General features: G+C 40.4%; 1 protein-coding gene across 1 annotated transcript; it reads left to right on the top strand.

Annotated features, from left to right (window-relative positions):
• Positions 1–9,750: 9,750 nt before the first annotated feature.
• On the top strand, positions 9,751–22,847 carry LOC104214453 (HVA22-like protein k). The gene is made up of 8 exons (XM_009764114.2): positions 9,751–10,030; positions 19,549–19,607; positions 19,846–19,943; positions 20,745–20,796; positions 20,909–20,972; positions 21,729–21,824; positions 22,152–22,224; positions 22,386–22,847. Exons 1-8 carry the CDS (start codon positions 9,989–9,991, stop codon positions 22,502–22,504), a joined length of 603 nt encoding a protein of 200 aa, XP_009762416.1. The 5' UTR covers positions 9,751–9,988; the 3' UTR covers positions 22,505–22,847.
• Positions 22,848–22,998: the final 151 nt, after the last annotated feature.

Below are 22,998 nucleotides of genomic sequence, written 5' to 3'. Positions count from 1 at the left end.
GCCTCAAAACCCGATACGGTGCATAGGGTTGGATACTTTTCAGTCCCATCAACAGAAAGTGAGGCCGGGTTGCCGGCATGTATATGATTTCCTCGATAGGTGACCATCCGAGTGTCCATTGGATTTGGCTGTCAGTGAGAGTTCGGAGAAATGAGGTCCATGATGTGACTCCCTCAGGTAAATTGAGCCCTTTGATTCTCGTGTAGAATTCTCCAATACAAGTTTTCTCTGGCGAACCATAACCCAAAAGTGAGGAGCGATGGCATAAATGATCGGTCATCCACATTTGCAACAGTAGGTTACATCCTTCGAAAAAGTCGCCCCTGGCTCGACAAGCAGTGAGAGCCCGGAAAATGTCAGCCATAATCATAGGCGCCAGAGTACTTTTATCTTGGGTAAGCAAAGTATTGACGACCCCGGTTATCCTTAGATCAATGTTTCCATCTTTCCTAGGGAACACTATAAGACCCAGAAAGGCTGTCATAAAAGCCACTAGCCTGTGTTCGTCCCACTTTTGTCGGTTGCCTCTACTGCATAGTTTGAAATCCGGCTTATTGAACCCGCCCACGTGGCCGTATCTAGCATATATGAGGTGGAGACTGCAGAATCCTTTGGCAAGATCTGGATGGTGGAACGTCCGAGGTATTTTTAGGAAATCCAGAAACCTGTGTACCGTGATAGCTCTAGGTGCAATCAAGTATTTGAACCTAAAAGGGGCTTCATCCATCCCGATGTACCCTGCTATTTCTTCCAACGTCGGGGTGAGCTCGAAGTCCGAAAAATGGAACACGTTGTGTGCGGAATCCCAACAAGTGACCAATGATCTGATGATATCACCCCGAGGCTGAACGTTTAGTAGGTCCGGGAGACCTTTCAGATATTTCCTTACTTTGTCTTGCCCTTCTTTGCCTAAGTCGTTCCACCATAACCGCAACTCAAACGGGATCTTGGTCATTACTGAAAAAGGTTCGTTTTGTACCGTGCTCATCCTGCACATTTATTAGGGTGATTATGCCAAGTGAATAAAAAATAAAACTTTATTTAGACGTATACTTTTTATAAAACTTTATGAAAACCCCTCTTCTTTTTTTTTTTTTATATATATATATATATAAAAAGTATATAAAAGCAGAACGACGACCCCTTTTTTTCTCTTCTTTTCTATTTCCCCTTTGCATTTAATAAAACAAAACTAATAAGACATTTTCTTTTCATTTTCTCAAAATTTCGGCAGAGTTTTGACGGTATTTTGGCATTGGCCTTTTTTCAAAAATAAACAATTAACTCCTTAACCGCTATTCCTTCCCCTTTTTTTTTCATAATTTTCCAAATATTCAAACACCGGTCAGCATGCGGGCATGAGACAAATAAATGCACGAAAAACAATAGGATGCATCAGAATGGTCTTTTCATATCAGGTCGCTAGTCCTAGACGGACCCAACCCCTGTGTTGAGTCCCCTAAGTCATATGCAACATGATGCAAATAAGCGTTCCTACTAGGGATCCGGCATGAAGTCACGTTATTCTATGTTCAAAACCTGGGTCAGTGTTCTAGACAGTGTACCCGAGCGGACAACTCGAGCCGAGGAGGGGCAACTTACCGGGAACCAAAAGGCCGTCCGGCTTCGTAACTTATCCGTCCTCTTTCTTATTTCGGGTATTGACACTAACAGAATAGGGAGTCTCGACCAGCGAGCTTCTCCCCGTAGGTAAGAAGAGAAGGGTTTCGGCACAGTTTATATACAGTCCAAATAATATCAAAGCGGTAACAGCAGCATTTAGCACATTAGGCTCAAACATGTAAAAATCAGATAATAAATAAAGCCAAATAATAACAATTATTTTAAGCTCGAATTCTTAACCCTGAACCAGTGGTTCTGGGTCATGTCCCCAGCAGAGTCGCCAGAGCTGTCACACCTCCTTTTTCCGCACCCGCAGGGCGCAAGGGAGTTTTTTCCAATTAAAGGACAATCGAAAGGGGATTTATTTGTTTATTTCAGAGTCGCCACTTGGGAGGTTTAGGGTGTCCCAAGTCACCAATTTTAATCCCGAATCGAGGAAAATAATGACTCTATATTACAGTCTGCGTACCAGAAATCCGGATAAGGAATTCTGTTAACCCGGGAGAAGGTGTTAGGCATTCCCGAGTTCCGTGGTTCTAGCACGGTCGCTCAACTGTTATATTCGGCTTGATTATCTGATTTTATACAAGTGTGAACTTATGTGCAAAATTTAACTTTTAACCGCTTTTATCATTTACTGTTTTTATCAAGAATTGCAACGTTGTGAAAATGTATCTCGAACCGCGTTACAATCAATGTACCCGTGGTCGTCGACACACTTTGACTCCGTTGAGATTTGGATTTGGGTCACATCAATGTGCACCCGAGTTTAAGGAAATTAGATTATTAAAGGCGCGCCTAAAGCGACTAGCGTATTCATTTTGGGTAAGACCGTGGAATTTTACTAAACGGTCCATCCCGAAGTCCAAATAATTTTTTAAAGCCAATATTTACTGAGGGCCCCGCAATTTGTACTTTATTTGGCGAGGCTCATCTCATTCTTATTATTTTATTATTATTTTTTTTAAAAAAAATGAATTTGCAACGTCATGGACACGCACCTCGAACCACGCCACAATCAATGTACCCGTGATTAGAAACACATTTCGACTCCGTTGAGAATTGGATTTGGGTCACATAAATGCGCACCCGAGTTTAAGAAGGTAAGATTTATTAAGGCGCGTCCTAAAGAGTCTAACGTATTGTTATTTTTAGGAGAGTTGTGAGATTTGCTAAACAACCCGTCCTGGAACCTAGATGCTTTGATAATACACATTTAAACAAGGGCCCCGCGTCTGCGCGTTTTGTTTATTTTCATCGAGGCTCATCTCGTTCTTATTTTTTTTTTTTTTAAAAAAAAGGATATCCTATAACAACTACGTTTCTCGTCGTGTTTGTCTTTATCAATTGAAAACAGTAGATAGTCCTAATTAATTAAATGCTTGCAAGTTGTTTGTAATGACATTCAGAAAAGCTAAAAAAAATCAGAAATGAGGCTGTATGTACAGTCAGCCGAACAAACAATTATAGGCCCAAATCCAGCCCATGCGTGATAGGCCAGACCTGGGCCTCTGCCTGTTCGACGCGGACCTACTTGGTTTGCTTCGATTTGGGCTCGACCTTCATGAGGTTGAGGCCCTGAACTGATTCTTTGTTCTGTGAAATGAGTTTACCAATTTATTTGACAATATGGCAAAAGGAGAAAGAACTTTAATTAAAACGGATAGCCTTCCTATTTGGCCTACATTAGAGAATATACTACACCATCAGACTAAGTCTGAAATACAACTTATTACACTGGGCATATTTTCACCTAGCAGCATACATACAAGGCTAGCATTCGTTAACCTACATTGATATACTTAGTATGTAGGCTGCTTCTATTGTCCAAACAAAAATGTAACTATTTCATGACGTTTAGAGTAACAGTTCATGTATATATATAAAAACAATCTGCAGGTCTTCTCTTTTGCATTCATGCTCAAACTTTCAGTTACATTTGTGGTATTAATTGTGTACCTGGTATGGAGGACAAAGAAGGAAGGAATGATCAGCTAGGCAGTATGCAGTAAACACAGCAACAACAGATACACAGCAACAACCAAATAGCCACGAAGATGAAGCTCACACGTTGGTCGAACAGCAGACAAATATTCCCAGGAAGCAAGATAGGAAACAAGACCAATCGAGAAAAGAACCAGAATATTTTGTGCTATAGCCAACAGAAATTCAATAACCACCAAAGCTCAGTACACAACCAGCACAGTTTCAAACAATCGAGGAAGACTACAACTCAATGTACAGCACACAAAACTCAATGTAGTAGCAATCACAGCTGAAGATACACAGGCTTCTCTTAATGGAACAGTAATCAACCTAGTTAGGATGACCAGCTTGATTTCTTATGCAGTTTTGGACAATATTCAGTTACAGTATTTTCTGGAAATTTCTTTCTGTTTTTCTTCACTTTTCTTTAACTCACAATATCCCTCTCAAAACTAAAATTTCCAGCCTTTTCTCTTTTTTTTCTGAAGACTCAAAATCCAGCCCCCTTTCAGTTCTCAAATGGCCTATTTATAAGCCAAATGACTCAGTGCAGCTAGCTGCCTGCCCTTCCAATTGGCAGAATGCCCATACCCTTTAAGGCCCATGCCTAAGCATCTTTTGGTGTCAGCCCCCTTTATTCCCCACGCCTGGTTTTGTTTAATCAGGAGTTATGGGCATCATTTTATTATTCAATTTAAGCCCCATACCCTTGTGTCTTGTTCCCCCATTGGCATTAGTTTAATCCTAATTTAGTACCCCATTTGTCAGCTCACTTAAACTAATTACTTCTGTTCTTTTTAACACCCCAGAATACCCCTGTCAACCTTGATTATTACTGCCCCTGCCTATTGCAGCATCAGGGCATTTTTTGAACTGATGAAAGTTCGAACTCAAGACTGCCTGGGCTGAACCTTTTCAGTCAGTTTTACAGTGCAAACAAACCATTTCAAACAATGCTGGGGCATACAGTCAGTGACAAAGCTCAATTAGTCATGCGACATTATTAGCTCATTCGATTTATTAGTTATAGAAAGCTAATCGACGATATTTATCGAGTCGACTATACTAATTATAACAGGTAATAATCAATCGCTCACATAAACAATATGTTTAGGGACCTAAAGGGCATCAGACAATTTTTGTTCAATTACTGGGGCCTATATGAGTTAACTTATCTGACGATTAAACTAATCGACGATCATGTTTATCACAGAGTACATTCAGAATACACACATAGAAAATCAACCGACCAAAGAAAAAGGTCTTTAAAGAGATGAAAGAAATCCGAATGAAAAATAACAAAAATAACAAACAAACCCAACGAAACATGCTGACCACTTAATTAAAACTAACACAAAAGAAAGGAAAACGTACCGAAAATGTTTAAATCAAACAGACCCAAATCTGATTCATCTTCGAACTTTTGAGGCCGAACAAACTTTAATCAGGGTGTTCTCACATGAGAACACCTTGATTAAGGTCTATTAGACCTCAAACCCTTGTCAAAACTGGCCGGGTTCCCCAGGTGCATGTGTTTCAAGTTCTGGATTTCCAGATCTGGATTTTTAGGAGTTGTGGGTAGATTCGGACCAAACCAAGCTTGGTTTGGTCACGAGGAAGGTCAGGGGAATGTCTGGTATGAAGATGGGGTGGTTTGGCATAGGTCCGGGTTCGACTCAAATCTTCAAACGAAGATTCGAGACGAGGGAAGGTGATTCGAGGCAAGAGGGTAACAGATCCATGTTCAGGAGAGTGAGGGGGTCTTAGGGTGTTCAGGAGGTGGTCACCGGCGTTCGTGCCGCCGGCTTTAATGGCGAGGGAGACGAGGGCGGCTAGGGTTTCTAATGGGAGGTCCGGGTTCGACTTGGGGACGAAGGGGTGGGGTGTTGGTATAGGGGGCGTGGGTATAAGGGAAGGTTTATATATGGTCTATGGGATTGGATCTGAGCCGTTAGATCAGATGATCTCAACGGCTTGGATCTGATGCTGAGAAATGAGACGGGGTCGTTTGGCAGTTAAACGGGGTCGTTTGGTTTAAGTGAGGGGTTGGGTCAGGCTGGTTATTTGGGTCGGGTTTGAACATGGGTCGCTGAAAGAGGTCCTGAACCGTTGGATCGGCTGGGACGGACGGCTCAGATTGATTTGCCTGAAACGACGTCGTTTCAGGAGATGCCTGGGCAGGCCTGGTCTGGACCGGGTCAGATCGTTGGTTTGGGCTTGTTTTTGTCTTATTTTTTTGGCCCAAATTGATTTCAACTTTCTTTTGTTTTCCAATTTAAAGAAAAATAAAAAATAAAAATAACTAATAAAACAAAATGAAATTAAAACAAATAACAATATGGCATTTCAACATAATTATCATACCAAGTAAGTTAAATCACAACCTAAAACGGACGATGCACATATATTTATATTTTTGAATTTTCTTTTAACGCCACATATATTTTTTGTATTTTTGTTTGATAATGACTAGATGCAAAATGGACAGACTCACAAACGACTAACAAAACATGTCACGGAAAGACCGAAAAATTGTACAGCGAAGCCTTTTGCCACTATTTTTATTTTCTTTTGGAGCGATTGTCCGTGAAGCAAAAATCACGTGCTTACATCAGGAATGATGATTTCAAGGTGAAATAAATTTATTCAAGTTAATATGACTGATTTATTTATCGAATCTATTCCAATAATTTTCGAAGATGGTGCACAAAATTGGAATGCAAAGACTCAAATATCTGAATTGATGCTCTTATCAGGGGGAGTTAATACGTGATGATAGGCTATAATTACGTATTTTTAGTCGCCTATTACACTCAAATTTACTGCACTTTAGTTGAGTTTGCGCTTTAATCGCTAGTGTTTTGCACTAACAATATATTTTATGCCTTGTAGGAGTGATTCCAAGCTATATAGATATTATGGAACAAGTGATTTAGAGCTTTGAAGTCTGAGTAAAAGACCAAGAAATTAAGTCGAGATCGTATTCGGGGTTCAACGGATGATAGAGCAACAAAACGAAGAATCGAGTAGGCATATTGTGCACTGTATAGTAAAATATATATAACTTTTTGGTCAAAACTCCATTTGGGCTCCACAATATATGGGTGGAAAGCTAACTCAAAGGGATATAACTTTAATGTTTTATGTTTTTTCAAATTCCAAATGAAACAGAGTGAAAAATTCAGTCTAAATCGCGACCGCGGACCTGACGCGGACAAAAACAGTAGCCTTGCAATGTACCGCGCCCGTACTGCAGTTGACCGCGGTCGTCCAGACCTGAAAAATTTGTCTTTTTTCGCGTAGGAGAAGGTATAATTATTTGGGTCCGACCCTACTTGGTATATATACATGGGAAAACGGTATTTTAAGAGGTTGGACACACTTTTGACATAATTTAGACCTAAAGAGGCAGGAGGAGACCGATTTTGGACACGGATTTGACCTAATGAGGCAAAGACACAATCGGTGCAGGGGGAGGAATTCTTCTACGAGTTTTTCCTTCCCCTTCCTATTTTTCATTATTGATTATGACTTTTAGTATTTTAATTTTACATACTATTATGAATAGCTAATTTGTTATCTAGGGTTTTGATAGAACCTTTTGTAGGATAAATTCTTGTTATGTTTTTATATAATTGAACCATTGGATTTCTCTACTTGTTCAACTACGTGTTTATTGTTGTTGATTGACTGGCCATCGATTGACTGTGTCTATTTATTATATGTTGCTTGAGAAAGGATACATATTTAGGCGGTTGTTGAACAACGTCACTCCTAACGTATATGAGAAATCAATACAATGGGTTTAAAGGCAGGTTTAGAAATAACAAAGCCTTGACGTGGTCATAATGAGCGGTTAGATAAAGCCAACTAGCGTAGTTCGAGAGAATATGTCTAGTAAATTGTTGTGGTTGCTCGAGAGAGAATTACGGCACCTAAAGTGCTCACGATCAGTAGAGAATATATTGGCAAATTGTACGGAACATGGCTAGAAGGATTACGACAATTGGGGAAATCATAACTCTAGACTTCCTTAATTTAGTCTCCAACCCTTTGTCTCGTTAGTTGATAATTTTACCGCTTTGTAGTATTTGCTAGTTAATTAGTTAGAAATATAAATCTCAATTTTTATAATTGAGAAAATTGTTCAATCTTGTCTTCTTAGTGATATTAAATAGATACAACTAAGTCTTAGTTCTCTATGGGATTCGACTCCGAACTTTTAGACCGGATTATATTTGCAGCGACCGCTTATCCTTTTTAGGACTAGAGTTGAGCGTGATCAATACGCATTGTACTCTTTTTTCCGTACAAGGTTTTGTCCCACTGGATTTTCCTTGCAAGGTTTTTAACGAGGCAACCAAAAAACGTATTGTTAGATATGTGTACTCTTTTTCCTTCTCTAGATTTTTTCCACTTGGTTTTATTTAGTTAAGATTTTAACGAGGTACATTATCTGTTGAATAGACATTTAAGGGGGAATGTTATAAATAGTATTTTATTTATGGTGAATGTCTATATTTTAGAGAGATTTAGGGTTTGTTACTTGGTGGCTAAGTCACTTTTCCCTATAAATAGAGGGGGTTCTATTCCATTGTAATTGATCCCAAATCAATAAGAATTCTCTCTCCGTACTTTTCTCTGCAATACTCTTCTTCTTTTATTGTTTTATAACAGTTAGAGAGTTTTATTAACAATCAAATAAACCCACAAAAAATATTAAACTTCGCATTGATTTTAGCACTATCAAACATCAGATGAAAATAAGTGATTTTACATTTTTAAAAAATAGAAACCTTTGTCGAATTTGGGATTGAAAGAAAGGTTTTATTTTATTTATTTATTGGTCTTTTCGTGTCACCTGAAAATACTAGCAAGTGAAGTTGATTAGTTTTAACAAAAATTTAAAGGTTACAGCTAGTTTAAGAGTTTTGAAACAAAAGTATAGACTTTTATACATCAAGAACAATTATTTGTTATTGATTAGTATACAATAAGGGCTATAGTCCAACCCAATACATTAAGGACCAATTTTATTATTTTCTCTAATATATAACTAATCAATTGGCAATTGATTTATAAAACATAGTTATTGTGTGCATAAAAAAGTAGGGAAACTTAGACAAATATTCCAAATAAGGTTCAACTTACCAACCTCTAGCCATTAGTCATAGACTTACCAAAACTAGTCAAACACATATAAAAATTGAAAAATCAAATAAATAAGGTTCTTTCTCTCAAAGAATCACATGCAAAAATCACCTTCCATATATTTTAAGTGTGATTAGCAACATTAGATACAAGACGGAAAGAAAATTTCATGGATGAGGTAGCAAATAAGGTGAAAAAATACAAAAAAATATATACAATATTCCAAAAATCTAAACAAAAAAGTAATTTTTTAATGGGTATAGTTGCAATTTATTAAAAACATATAGATAAGTCAATATATAAAATTTGAGGAAGATTGGAGGTGATTTGGACTGGTTTTGTATCAAAATTCGTAATGAAATCGAGTTCAAAAAATTCTTCTACGACACATGTATCAAACATGTATCACGCGTGTATCTCACAAACGAGTATACATGGATATACATTTGATACACAATTGATAGAAATATGATACATATGTGATACACAAATGATATACAATGTGATACATATATCATTTTTTTCATATTTAGTTTTTACTTCGAATTTTCAATTCAAACCACCTCAAAACTTCACCAAATCGTCCCCAAACTGAGATTCAAGCTCCTTAAGATCTACCGAATCTATTCTAATAGCACCCACTCAAAAGAAAGCAAATATTTGATTTTTTTTGCTACAAATAGCTAATTGGCTAATATTAGTAATATTTTAGGAATTGACCAATTTTTATATTGAGCTACTTATAAATGGACATAACTGGTAGTTTTCCAAAAAAAATAATAATAGTATTATGTTCTTTTTGCTTTTGACCATGTGTCAAGTACCCACTCGAAGCAAGCCAGTTGATTAATAGTATATTATTTAGAATAAGTTTTCCAGATTAAATATCTAAATATTGATGTGTATTAAGATTAAGATATTTGAATATGATTATAGATCTAAATACTGAAATATATTTGATTTATACGTCTTAATCTTAATATTTAGGTGTGCATTGAGATTTTTATGTCTTAGAATCTTAATCTTAAGAAAAACAAACATGGCCGTATGACAACATTGGTTAAGCAAGAGGTTAGAGCTACAAATTAAGAAAGAAAAAGGGCTGGAGTGAATTTTCATAGACTGAAGGGGTTATGTGTAGTTCCACAAAAAGTCAATAGATCGCAGTATTGGTACTCAAATTTGCCAGACGATTGCCGGAACTGAAAAAAAGCTCCCCTTTCCGGGAATGGCAGGAATGGCGATGTTTGCCTCAAATCTCTCCAGCGAGGTATAGTCTCTCAATCTCTGAAGTTTTCACACACTCACATATTTAGGATGTGTAGTTGCGTATAGTAACTATCCTTTTTGCTGCCCGTTCTGATCCGTACTATATTTCATATATAAATTAGGGTGCTTTTAATCTAACTGGGATTCGTTGCAGGATCATTAGCAATTAAGAGGTTTAGTATATGCTGATGCTTCGATTTATCAGAATATTGAAAGATACTTATCGACTTATCGTCAGTATATTCTCCCAGTTACAACAACTCTTCTTTTTGTTAATTGTTTGACCAAAAAGTGTTAAGCTTTTTGTTAAACTAATTAATGAGAAGAGAAGGATAAATCTTAGCCAATGATAATTAACTCTAGATCAAAGCATGCTAAAGACGAGAACAAAATATAATCAAGCTCATAACTCTTTTTAATGTTATAAAGATATCAAATATAAATGACAAGCTTACATTCTCAATGCATTGTTCCGTAATGTAAGAGCAAAGAAGAAAAGGATGGGGGGGGGGTGCTATTGATAGCTAAGGGATCTGCCTTTATTGATTCAACAACGATGATTACAAAGATTTGCAACAAGGATCTAGACTTTTATTTTGTGGTTGTCAGAGGTTCTCTTTGTTCTTCTGTCTCCCTTCCTTGGAGGAGGAGAGATCCCCTTTCTTATCTTCTTACCTACTAAATATACTATCAGTATTCCCTTTTGTCCATCGGTCCTTAATCGGAATGCCTTCATCCCTTGACTGTCCTTCACGTCGCCTCCCTCAAATATCACGATTTTTACTTCACCCTACAGGCTTTTGGGATGGCTCGATCTCGGCAGTGGCCGAGGTCTTTGTTGTTATTACACCCCGTGGGTATGACCACAGCTTAGTCGACCTCTTACCATCCCTGTTAGCGCTAATCCACGTGTGGTCAGATTTTGATCCATACAGTTAGTCCCTCCGTCCGTTGGGGTCCCTCCGTCAGTTGATTCAAAAATCGGGAGAAATCTGAATGCTTTATGCGAGGGCCGAGGACCTCATGGCGAGGCAGCGACGTGACGCTTCGAGGATCGCGTTGGACCGTTATGTCAGTTCAAGATTGAACCGTCACGTCAGTTCAAGATGTCATCAATATTCCCCATGCGTCATTATCGCGCACGTTTTCTAGGTGTTGTATCGTTTCCCCTACCTTTTCCGTTTTCTAACTGGCAGCTCTTGGTTTTCCTGCTCGGGACATTTATATCCCTATAAATAAGGGGGGAACCCTCTCATTTGAAGGTTACGTTTTCCGATTGCTTAAGGGAGAATTTCGCAAATCTTCTCCTCTTTCTTTAATCTTTCATATTTCTGCCTCTGCTAAGATTCGTTGTGGCCATCATCTATTTGTTTCATCATCTTCGTTTCTTTTGATCAAAGAAAACAAATGGCTAGTTCTTCTTCCCATTCTGACAGAGTTGTAGGTGCTCCGGTGCCGGAGAATGACGTATCCCTACTAGAAGAGGGAGTGGAAGTGGTGGAAGATGAGGGGTTTCCATCGGTGGATGAGGTGGTTCCCCGCCCGGGGAAGGCGAGGACCTATTTCAACAGCCCCATCGGAGATGAACCGAAGCCCGTTCCTTCCACGATGGATGCTGAGGCGATCACAACGTTTAAAGCCAAATGGGGGATTCCCGTTCATATTGAAATGGTGCCGGCGGATAAGGATATAGTGCATTTGCACCTCCAGGGCTACTGCGCGTTTTACGCGTATCCCTTTGTTATTGGGTACACGCTTCCCCTTCCTTGGTGGTGGATTTTTGCCGTTACTATGAGGTGTGCCCGACCCAACTCTCTCCGTACGCGTACAAGCTCTTTCTTATGCTTATCAAGTACGCAGAGCTGGCCGGTCGAGGAATCTCCCTAGGACACATGCTTCACCTCTTTGCCCCCCATTTTCTTCGAGGTACGATGATCCATATGCGTCATCGAGGGACCAAGAGTTTGGTGGTGAAGATGGACGATAAGGCTAACCGCCGCTTTTGGGAGAGTTATTTCTATGTCTGAATAAGGCATATCGTGTCGAACCCTGCAGTGTTTCTTGAGACGTGGAACTTCGCTCGTGAGTTTTCCTGTTTACTTTATGCAATTTTTCTTAAGACGGTCATCAGTCGTCTCCTATTCACGACTTCACTGAGGAGTTGCTTTATTTTTGCAGCCGAGAGACTACCTCCCTCGCTGGTCGTCGATATCCGCGAATGGGTCAGCGCAATTCTCCCCGACACGATGAGGATTCATGAGTGGGCGCCTTTCCATGAGAAGTTTGGGTGCAAGCCTCTTACTGGTGAGTTGGCTCGTCGTAGTTTTGCTTTGTTCTTTGTTTCATAGTTTCTTCAACTTTGTCATTATATGATCGAATTCCTCCTTATTGACAGGTCGGAGAGGAGTAAGAAGGAGGAGGGCTCCTCCGCTCGCATTCTGTCAACCGGTGCCCTCTGCTCGGCCTGCACCAAAAGCTACTGCCTGGCCTGTGCCCGCAGTCGAAACCGTGCGCTTGGAGGTTACTCCTCAACCGGAGACTCCGGTTCTCGCAGTTCGTTCAACGAGCGAATCTTCCCGCGTCGGTAGTGGAGAGGCCCCGTCGAAGAGGCGAAGGGTAGTGTTGGAAGGGGCTTCTTTAGCCGAAACACCCTCGAGGGGCGACCTTGTTTCGACGGCGCCCGAGATCGGTGGTGGTGCCAACCTGGATATGGAGGCGACTCCCGTTGCAAGCGTTCAAGAGGCTACTGTGACGGAGGGACGAAGTTCTAAGGCTGATATTGTTGTTCCGAGCAGGCCTTCGTCATCTCGGCCGAACAACACCCCTTCTTCGGCCAATGAGAGGGGGGAAAGGTGTCATGGTTGAGGATTATGAATCCGAATCCGACATTGACCCTGAGAACATGAGGATATTCGAGGAGGGTTTTACCCGAACTGTGGTAAGAGCGGAAGGCCCTTCCCGAATACTCGAAATTCCATCGGATCTCAACCTGTTGCAAGACACGGTTGATTTGGTGCCACAGTTCGATCTTCTATGCTCCGCCGCTGAGAGCGAATCCCTTCAGGAGGTCAACGATTCTGGGTTGTCACGCGGTGTGGCCGCGATGGCCTTAAGTCCCCTTTTGGTTTCTTCGTTTTGTGACCTTTGTTTTTACACTGACTCTTTCTTCCCTCTCTTTTTTTTAGACTTACATGCTGGAGATCGAGAGTGCTCGCAGGGCTGAGACGCGAGCCAAGATTTTTCTGAAAATGGCCGAGAAGTATCGGCGGTATCGCAACAGATGCCGTGAGATGCACTAGCAGCTCAGAGCGGGCGCTAGTACCTAGTCTACCAGGGAGGAGTTGAAGAAAAGAGATGAGGAACTGATGCGGTCTATCCGCAGATGCAGTGAGCTTGAGGAGTTGCTCCATGCCAAGGACGAAGAGCTCGAGGTGGGCAAAGGGATTGCCGCGAAGTGCGAGGACTTTCAGGCGAATGTACTATCTTTACGAGCTGAGCTTGAGCAAAATGCTACTAAGGTCGACACTCTGAGTGTAGAATGGGCGGAGAAGGTGGCCGAACTAGAAAAGAAAGTGGCCGAGATGGAGAGAGCCGAGGATGCTCGAGTGTTGGCTTTGGCGAGGGCGGCGACGCTAGAGGACACCATTCGTGTCCTCAAGTCTGAGCAGGAAACTGAGAGGGCGACGATCACACTGAGGGAGGCATGACTCGAGTAACGTATTGGTGAAATTGACCGCGAAGCTTCGAGCCTAGGAGACCGGGTCGCAACTCTAGAGGCCGAGAAGGCGCAACTATTGGCTCAGATCGATTCTGCCTCTGTCGCTGTCCCCCGCTGCTTGTATGAGTTATGGGTCCATGTCGAGGCCCAACGTGATATATACAAGGGTTTGTGGGAGGCAGGGAGTATCCTTGAGGCCGCCTTTGAAGATGCTCGGGCGAAGGCATGCGAGGCTCGTATTTTTGCGGTTACGACCCTGCGACATCGGAGGCTGGTGAGGGCGTTGAGGTTGAGGATGGACTTTCTGATGATGATGATGATGATGTGGAGAACGGCGGTGGAGATGACTCCGAGTGAAACTTTGTCGCAACATTTGTACTTTTTTTTTGTTCTTTTGTTGTTTAGTTTCAACTTTTTCTTGAGGGCCTGCTTTGGCCTTTTGTAAGGTGCGACTGTTGCGCATGTACATTTGAATAAAATAGTTGCTTCGTCTTTGTTTGTGTATCTTTTGACTTTCTTTCTTGGGGAGAAGATCTTCGGATTTCTCCGTGACAAGTCCCTGAACTTTTAATTGGGAATCCGACTTCGCTCGGATCAAATTTGAGTCAGATTTCGTGGTGTGAGTTCGAATGGAGTCGCCCCGGATCTGCAAGTTCGGACGAGGTCGACTTCTGATTTGCCAACTTGGGCTGAATCAACCTTGATTTGTCTATTCGAATGAGGTTGAATTGACTTGCCAACTTGGGCGAAGTCAATCTTGACTTAAGTATTCGAACGGGGTCGAACTTAGACTTGCCAATTTGGGCGAAGTCAGTCTTGACTTATATATTCGAGCAAGGTCGAACTTAGAGTTGCCAATTTGGGCGAAGTCAGTTTTGACTTATATATTCGAACGAGGTCGAACTTAGAGTTGCCAATTTGGGTGAAGTCAATTTTGACTTATATATTCGAGCGAGGTCGAACTTTCCTTTCATTTGGCGATAGCCGATGGCCGTAAGGGTGTTAATTCGAGCGAGGTCGGTATTGTAACCCGTTTGTAAATTCGAGCGAGGTCGAATTTTCCTTTCGTTTGGCGATGGTCGATGGCCGTAAGGGTGTTAATTCGAGCGAGGTCGGAATTGTAACCCGTTTGTAAATTCGAGCGAGGTCGAATTCTCCTTTCGTTTGGCGATGGCCGTAAAGGTGTTATCGAGCGAGGTCGGAATTGTAACCCGTTTGTAAATTCGAGCGAGGTCGAATTCTCCTTTCGTTTGGCGATGGTCGATGGCCGTAAGGGTGTTAATTCGAGCGAGGTCGGAATTGTAACCCGTTGCATTACTTTTATTGAATGTTACTCGTCGCCGTATTGTTTATGCGTGCGTCGGGGTGAGTCCCGGTTTGCTTAATTTTGCTTTCATTAGAGAGTACTGTGCGTTTCCTGGGTGAGTCCCAGTCTGCTCAGTTTGCTTTCATTGGGGAATACTATGCGTTTCATGGGTGAGTCCCAGTCTGCTTAGCTTTGCTTTCATTGGGGAATACTGTGCGTTTCATGGGCCCATTGCTCAGTCTCTTGTTCTGGAGATTGTTTCTTAGTAGTCGACCTGTGCTGAGCCGTTTCTATTATTTGTAGTGCGGTACGGCTTAGAGGGCTTTGCTCGGTCATTGCTTGCGAGATGGTATGGTACGGAACCTTCTCCTGGTGTGTTTTGGTGGCGTTCGTTCCTTGTTCGCGTACCTTTAAGAACGCTCGTGTTCTTGTTCTGAACCAAAAAGGGAGCATGATAAGCTAAACCCAAACGAAATTGCTTGTTACCTTGGCCTGGTAAACGGTGAGAGGGGGTGCGGCGCTGTAGGGTCACTCGCTTCGCCTCGTGCTCGAATGACGGTTTCAGATTTGGCAGCCGTGTTCGGCTTCGTCGTTAGTCGCGTCTAGGCCTCTCATGGGTTGGACTTACCTTGCCCGTTGGGGTATCGAGATCGAGTCCCAATCCGATATGTGCAAACAATAAGGGAAACATGTCATACTTTGCTCATAAATCACACGGTGCGTGTGGGTATGAAAATGAGGCAGGGTATGCCCGTTATTTCAAAGAATCACACAGTAGGATATTGTCTCTTCCTAAGGGGTGGAATTACATGCCGGTATATAAGGTGAATATGTCAAATGGGATTGCGGTCATGTTAAGTGCATAGTGACCGTGCGGTCATGCTAAGTGCATAGTGACCGTGCGGTCATGCTAAGTGCATAGTGACCGTGATCCTGCTTTAAACATGCATATGACGTGCCAAACCTATCGCTAAAGATGAGGCGTGGGTTTTGCATAGACATCGGGCATAATTTCTATTTCGTGTAGGGACCTGACCTAGATTGGTTTGGTTATCTCAAAAGCTTATCTACCACTTTTTCGAGTTGGTGTTTATACCGAGATGGTGATGCTATGACAGCCTGGGAGTGATACTTGGCTGGTTTTAGATCTAAAGGAAACTAAAATTTTGGCTAAGAAATCCCCACAGACGGCGCCAAATTGTTTGACCAAAAAGTGTTAAGCTTTTTGTTAAACTAATTAATGAGAAGCTGAATTAATTCTAGATCAAAGCATGCTAAAGACGAGAACAAAATATAATCAAGCTCATAACTCTTTTTAATGTTATAAAGATATCAAATATAAATGACAAGCTTACATTCTCGATGCATTGTTCCGTAATGTAAGAGCGAAGAAGAAAAGGGGGGGGGGGTGCTATTGATTATTGATTCAGCAACGATGATTACAAAGATTTGCCACCAGGATCTAGACTTTTACTTTGTGGTTGTCAGAGGTTCTCTTTGTTCTTCTGTCTCCCTTCCTTGGAGGAGGAGAGGCTCCCTTTCTTGTCTTCTTACCTCCTATATATACTATCAATATTCCCTTTTCTCCATCGGTCTTTAACCGGAATGCCTTCATCCCTTGACTGTCCTTCACGTCGCCTCCCTCAAATATCACGATATTTACTTCACCCTACAGGCTTTTGGGATGGCTCGATTTCGGCAGTGGCCGAGGTCTTCCTTGTTATTACACCCCGTGGGTATGACCACGGCTTAGTCGACCTCTTACCATCCCTGGTAGCGCTAATCCACGTGTGGTCGGATTTTGACCCATACATTAATAAATGGCGAATTACAAACAACTCGCCAACTTGCATGCACATGTGTACCGGGTAACTCTGTCTACCAATGCTTGGAGATGGGAAGAAATTACCTAGTGTTTTTTGAACAAATTTTTTAATATATAAGTTAAATAATGATATATTCATTCAAACGGGCCAAGAAGGTGCTAAAATGAGTGTTACAACTTACATACAAAAGTTCTGGCCCAATGTTTCAGATAGGGAGTTTAATCTTCATTCAAAGCATCTCTGATTACTCTTTTTTCCCAAATAAGACATATACTAGAAGTGTTTCAGACGATTCTATTGCTTTCCTGAATTTTCCTCTCCTTTTAGCTAAAGAAAAATTGTCTAATATACTTACACACCACCCATTGTACCGCAGAAAGACTCAGAAATGTACACAAGATCTGAAAAACTAATGGGCAGTGTAAAATTAGGATGATCTACATTTTTGAATTCTCATTTCTATGTAACATCTGCTGCATATTATAAATCCCCCTTTTCTTAAATGTTTTTTTCATTTTAAAGTCAGGCATGTTAATGAATTTCTTGTGGATGTTTCATCGATTACCTATCCAACCTAACAATTTTCCTTGAAATACTAGATTGAGGGTTCGTGGGATATCAGTCCTTATATTAGGAAAAGAGGTATCCAGTCCTCCCGGATTAGATTGAATAAGTGAAATAGTGTGTGGATTGAATTTCTATTTCATGTCTGGCATGAAGGATGATGCACCAGAGAAATACAGATTAATTTTTTCATTTCCATATGCCTCTAATTAAATGAAAGAATTTCACTAAAAAGTCAGATGAAGGATCAAAAACACAACAGAAGAATCTCTTATATTAGAGGATTATTTTGACATTTGGCCTTTCAGAGGGATCCCCCACCCACGGTAGATGACAGTGAGGGTTTTCCAGATTGGCCTGCCAAAGGTGGGATTAGAGTAGATAAATCCCAACCAGTCGATCTCCAATCCCTCATGCTAAACGACCCTAAAGGTGTCAACATTAGTATAAAATAAATGAATTGATCAGATTGGAAAGGGTAGCAACAACAACAACAACAACAACTTACCCAGTATAATCCTACAGGTGAGGTCTTGGGAGGTTAGTGTGTACGCAGACCTTACCCCTACCTGGAGAGGTAGAGAGGTTATTTCCGATAGACCCTTGGCTCAAGAAAAGGTGGAAAGGAAGAAAAGGGAAGAAGAAGAAGAAAGAGGGGGGAGAAAGTTCGATACCTACTGGGTGCAAACAATTTCTGAGGGCCATCGGACTGGGTAAAACTTGAATTAACCGTGGTGCACTTGCGGGAAACTCCTTGCCGAGGGCCTGTGCACCCCCGGGATTAGTCGGGGCTCGAAGAGACTCGGACACCCGGTGCAAATCAAAAAAGAAAGAGGGGGAAGAAAGAAAGAAGAGGGAGACAAAAGACGATAAGGAAAAAGGGGAGAAAAAGTAGCATCAAATAGTAACAATCAGGGAGCAACAATTTCCAGTAAAACGGAGAAAAAGTAGCATCAAATAGTAATAATCAGGAGTAGCAATTTTCAAAACAATGGACGTGGTTGCTAAGTACCAGATATAATAGCAAACTAGAAGAAAGTATCTTTCAACCAACAACAAGAATATTGTTAGTACTACTGGTAAACCTAGGAGAAACTCACAACTACCTGTCAACCCACCACCTTAATCCTCGATCTTCACACTTTCTTATCGCTAGTCATGTCCTCGGTTAGGTGAAGCACCGACATGTCCTGCCTAATCATCTCTCCTCAATACTTCTTTGTCCTACCCCTGCCCTTCCTCAAGCCCGCCATGGCCAACCTCTCACACCTCTTGACCAGGGCATCTATGTCTCTCCTCCTCACATGCCCAAACCATTGCAGCCTCGATTCCCGCAACTTGTCTTCCACGGATGCCACTCCAATCTTGTCCTTAATAACTTCATTCCTAATCTTGTCTTTCCTAGTATGTCCACACATCCATCTCAACATCCTCATTTCAGCTACGCTTATATTCTGGACATGGGACTTCTTGACGGGCCAGCACTCAGCTTCATACAACATAGCCGGTCTAACCACAACCCTGTAGAATTTGCCCTTAAGTCTAGGCGGCACTTTCTTATCGCATAAAACCCTCGAAGCTAGCCTCCATCTCATCCAACCCGCTCCAATGCGGTGAGTAACATCCTCGTCAATCTCCCAGTTGCCTTGAATTATAGACCCAAGATACTTGAAACTATCTATTTTGGGAATGACTTGAGTATCAATCTTTACTTCCACTTCTTCTTCATGCCTCTCAGATTGGGAAGGGCATTAGAAGCATAAATAGAGTATTGTCATTTTTGTAATGCTTTAATATTCTGAGGAAATATCGTAACAGACAGTAATCTGTTAGATCTTCTTGCTTGTTATGGTTACTTGGCAAGTAGGTAAAATTTGTGAGTATCCTAAACTACTTCCCCCCGTCTTAAAAGTGTTTGAACTGGCCAACCAGTCATGTTCTACAGCCCTGATGTCCGTCTTACAAGTTTTTGTTTTCAAGCTTCACTAAAACTACTCTTCTATTACTGGTCATCCTTGCGCTTATAACTTTCATTTATGTCATGCATCCAGAAGGTGTTGTATTTTTCTTCTTCTCTGCTCTCACATCACTTTCATTTGATGCAGGTTGGGTTAAAATTGCTTCTTAGTCCGCTTAATACTAATGTTGTTGTCCGCACTGCATGGTGAGCTCTTATTCGAGTTTGGAGATTTTCTTTTCATGATCCAATTGACTTTGCCTACAGTCACTTTTAAGGTTTAAGAAGGAATTCTACACTGTTGCTTGGGATGAGCCAGATGCAAAAGTTTCATATCCATTTCAGAATCCTTGTTTCTTATTGATATTCTGAATTCTATGTTTTAGCTGCATTTATTATTTGGCAAAGTGGAAGATTCTAGTTAAACTTTTAAAGGTATTTGCAGCTGTTCTGTGGGCATTCTTTTGCCTGTTTATTCTACTTTCAAAGCAATTGAGATGAGGGATCAAAACGAGCAACAGAAATGGCTTCTGTACTGGGCAGGTGATGATGCTTTTCAAAACATTACAAATATTGTTTTGCTTTGAAAATCTTGAAATTCCTTTTTTCTCCACAAGATACTAAGATATTCTCACCACAAAGTATCTCCGCTAAGAGTTCTATTATATGTCCTTACCAAAAGAAGAGTTTCATATGTACTTCTGTTTTCCGTAATACCGTGTGAAATCATTGCTGGGCGATTAACCTGTAGAGTTTCATTTGAAAAGCAATAAAAAGAAGCTATTGAGTCTACACAACAAGAACTTAAGTTAAATCTTCCTTTAAATCATCTCATTTTTTTAAGAATGGCGTTGCTACACTTGTATATCTCAATACTTGCTAAGACACCTAATTTGATATACAACCTCAGCAGAAATTGGGCTGTCGATACAGATTGGTGTCTATCTTTTTCTTCCACTTCTGGTTATTGATTCTATGATTGACACTAACTTCATCTTTTTGGAGGCAATTAAGCAATGCATATGCTTCATGATTATATGTTTTATGACATTTTTCGACATAGTAAATAATTCTATAATAGGCATCACTGATTCTTTCACCCCCCCCCCCACCCACCCACACACACACACACACAAAATAAGTAAATAATAATATAATAAAAGAAACCCTCACTCCATGAATACTTTGCTTTACTGGTGGCTTATGCTTAACCAATTCAAGGCCTAATCACTGTGGATTGGAGGCCTCACGGTAACTAGTTAGACTTTTAGGTTATTGTAATTATCTCGCCCATATGTCTCTGTTCAGTCAAGCATAACCTACTCTCCCTCTCTCTGCTTGCAGCATATGGATCTTTCAGTATTCTTGAAGCATTCACGGATAAATTTCTCTACTGGTGACTACTTTCACTTCCTTTTTCTAATTTTTTTTATAGCCAGTAATGTGTTTAAATGAGGTTATTTTGGGAATACCAAAGTAACATGGAAGAGCTTTGTCTTATTTCATAGGTTCCCACTATACTATCATGTGAAGTTCGCATTTCTTGTTTGGCTTCAACTTCCATCTGCTGATGTGAGTTCAACAGATATTTCTGTTTCTTGAAGTTTTATCTTTTTCTTCCCTTTCCATTTTGCTTACCTGCTTTGGGGAGGATGGATGTAAAACAATTTCACTATCATGGTTTATATCTCCTGAATATATCCTGCCCATTTCAAAAGGTAAGTGCTTGGGAAATATAGCCAGCACCTCTTTACCGTTACAAAGACTATGACTTTGGGAGCTTACTACTTCTAATTGGATACTCTTTCCATATGAAAGCCAATTGTTGATTCTGCTGGTGAGAGAAAACCGAGGAAGGATAGAAGAATAACACGTTTGGGAGGAGAAGATAGAGGAAGTAGGTGTAGTGTAGGTTTCAAACAAGAGAAAAGGAACATGCAGCTTAGGTTTCACACCGGCGTCAAGGAAGGCGGAGTCTAAGGATGGTTGAGAGATGAGTGGGTGGCGGGTGGGTGAGGGGAAGCTAGTGAATCTGGCAGACAGTGGAAAATAGAGAATGGCGAGGATAGTGAACTAAGTTTAAAAAAAAAAATAATCATCATGGGGGGCCTTCTGTGACTTTTTTTAAAATTAGCATTAAAATGTCCTAATCTCAACACACTTGCGAGCGTGTCAGGCCAAATAAAAAAATATCTAGCTGCTTTTGAGGTGAATTCTGCTGAACTGCTTAATTAGAGTTAATGATGTAGCTTTAGCTTGAAGTTTATACTTACCATTTCACTGAAAATGGATTTTTGGAAAGTGATGCACTTCTTTGGTGTTACACAGGGTGCTAAGCAATTGTACACAAACCATCTGCGCCCTTTCCTCATGAGACATCAAGGAAGACTGGATAATATTTTGGAATTATTTCATGGAGTACTGGTAAAAGTTATCTATTATTGTATGTCATAAATTTGACTTTGAAATGTGTTGATGCAACTTGCCGATTAATTTAACGTTATGTAAAATGTAATCTAATTCAATTTACTAGGATGTAACATTCTGTCACTTGATGCTTTGGCTCTTTTTCAAAGATTTTCATAAATTCCAGAGTAAGGTTGGATGAAACTGTGCTTGTGCATGTAAGTCAAAACGACTGCTTAAGGTTTTTGATCAGTAGTTTGTCTCTTATATGTATTGTGTAACTGCAGCTTCTTAAGGAATTTTTAATCGTAAATTCAGATTGTCTTATAGAAATATAATTTGCAGGCCAAATTTATTAGCACCCACCAAACAGAAATCCAGTTTGCTCAGATGCTTCTTGCCAAAAGTTTATTATCAGGTGATTCTTTCTTATAGTAACAGATTCCCTTCGTCTTATGTTTGTTTCCACAAGCTATTTCAGGGTGGACATCAGTATTTATCCATCCTATAATTATAGAAGAAAAGCACCTTCATATTTTAGTTTGGTATATGCATAACCCATTTAATTTACTTTTTTAGTTGGGAGTATTCTTCAACCTGGGCAAGGACGAGTTGTTGGTACAATTGAAGGTCCAGCAGTGCAAGTAGAGACTTCAGTACAGCAAGTAGAGACTTCAGAATCAGAAGATGAATCGTGATGCTTTTTTTTCAAAACCAGATGAAGTACCTTCTCTCTGTTGTACATCATATCAACTTAGTTTAGCTAGATTTTTTTTCTTGTTCTCAGCATGTTTGATGCAAAATATATAAAAAGTAATCAGAGTGTACATAATTTTCGGAGGAGTCAATTTTGTTGTGAGTTTGTGGTTTTCCTTCTTCGTTTTCCTGTAAATATTTATCAACAGAAAGTGCTGAACTCACCCACAATATTAAGTATTACTATGCATACAGGGGTAAGTTCTGCCTGCATACGACGCAGTACCTTTTTCAGACCCCACTTGGCACTTGTGGGAATATAGTGGATTTTTTATTGTTGTTTGATGTTGTTGTTATGAATAATTGCATATACCTAACATATAATCATACAAACTTTTTAAAAGATGATTTAAATTATTGAATTTGCTGAACAAGAACTGAGTAAATCCTAAATCTATATTCGCTCCAGATTAGATTTTCAATTAAAACTAGATTC

This window comes from Nicotiana sylvestris, chromosome 3 (genome assembly GCF_000393655.2).
Source record: "Nicotiana sylvestris chromosome 3, ASM39365v2, whole genome shotgun sequence".
NCBI classification, from domain to species: Eukaryota; Viridiplantae; Streptophyta; class Magnoliopsida; order Solanales; family Solanaceae; genus Nicotiana; species Nicotiana sylvestris.
Note: the sequence above shows the minus strand (reverse complement) of the source record. Positions and strands in the feature narration are given on the sequence as shown.

Excerpts from the sequence above, each read along its gene's own strand:
- LOC104214453 (XM_009764114.2), top strand. The coding sequence starts at position 9,989 with ATGGCAGGAATGGCGATGTTTGCCTCAAATCTCTCCAGCGAG. Across the intron at positions 10,031-19,548 it reads CCTCAAATCTCTCCAGCGAG|GTTGGGTTAAAATTGCTTCT; the intron begins GTATAGTCTCTC and ends CATTTGATGCAG. Across the intron at positions 20,973-21,728 it reads TTCAACTTCCATCTGCTGAT|GGTGCTAAGCAATTGTACAC; the intron begins GTGAGTTCAACA and ends GGTGTTACACAG.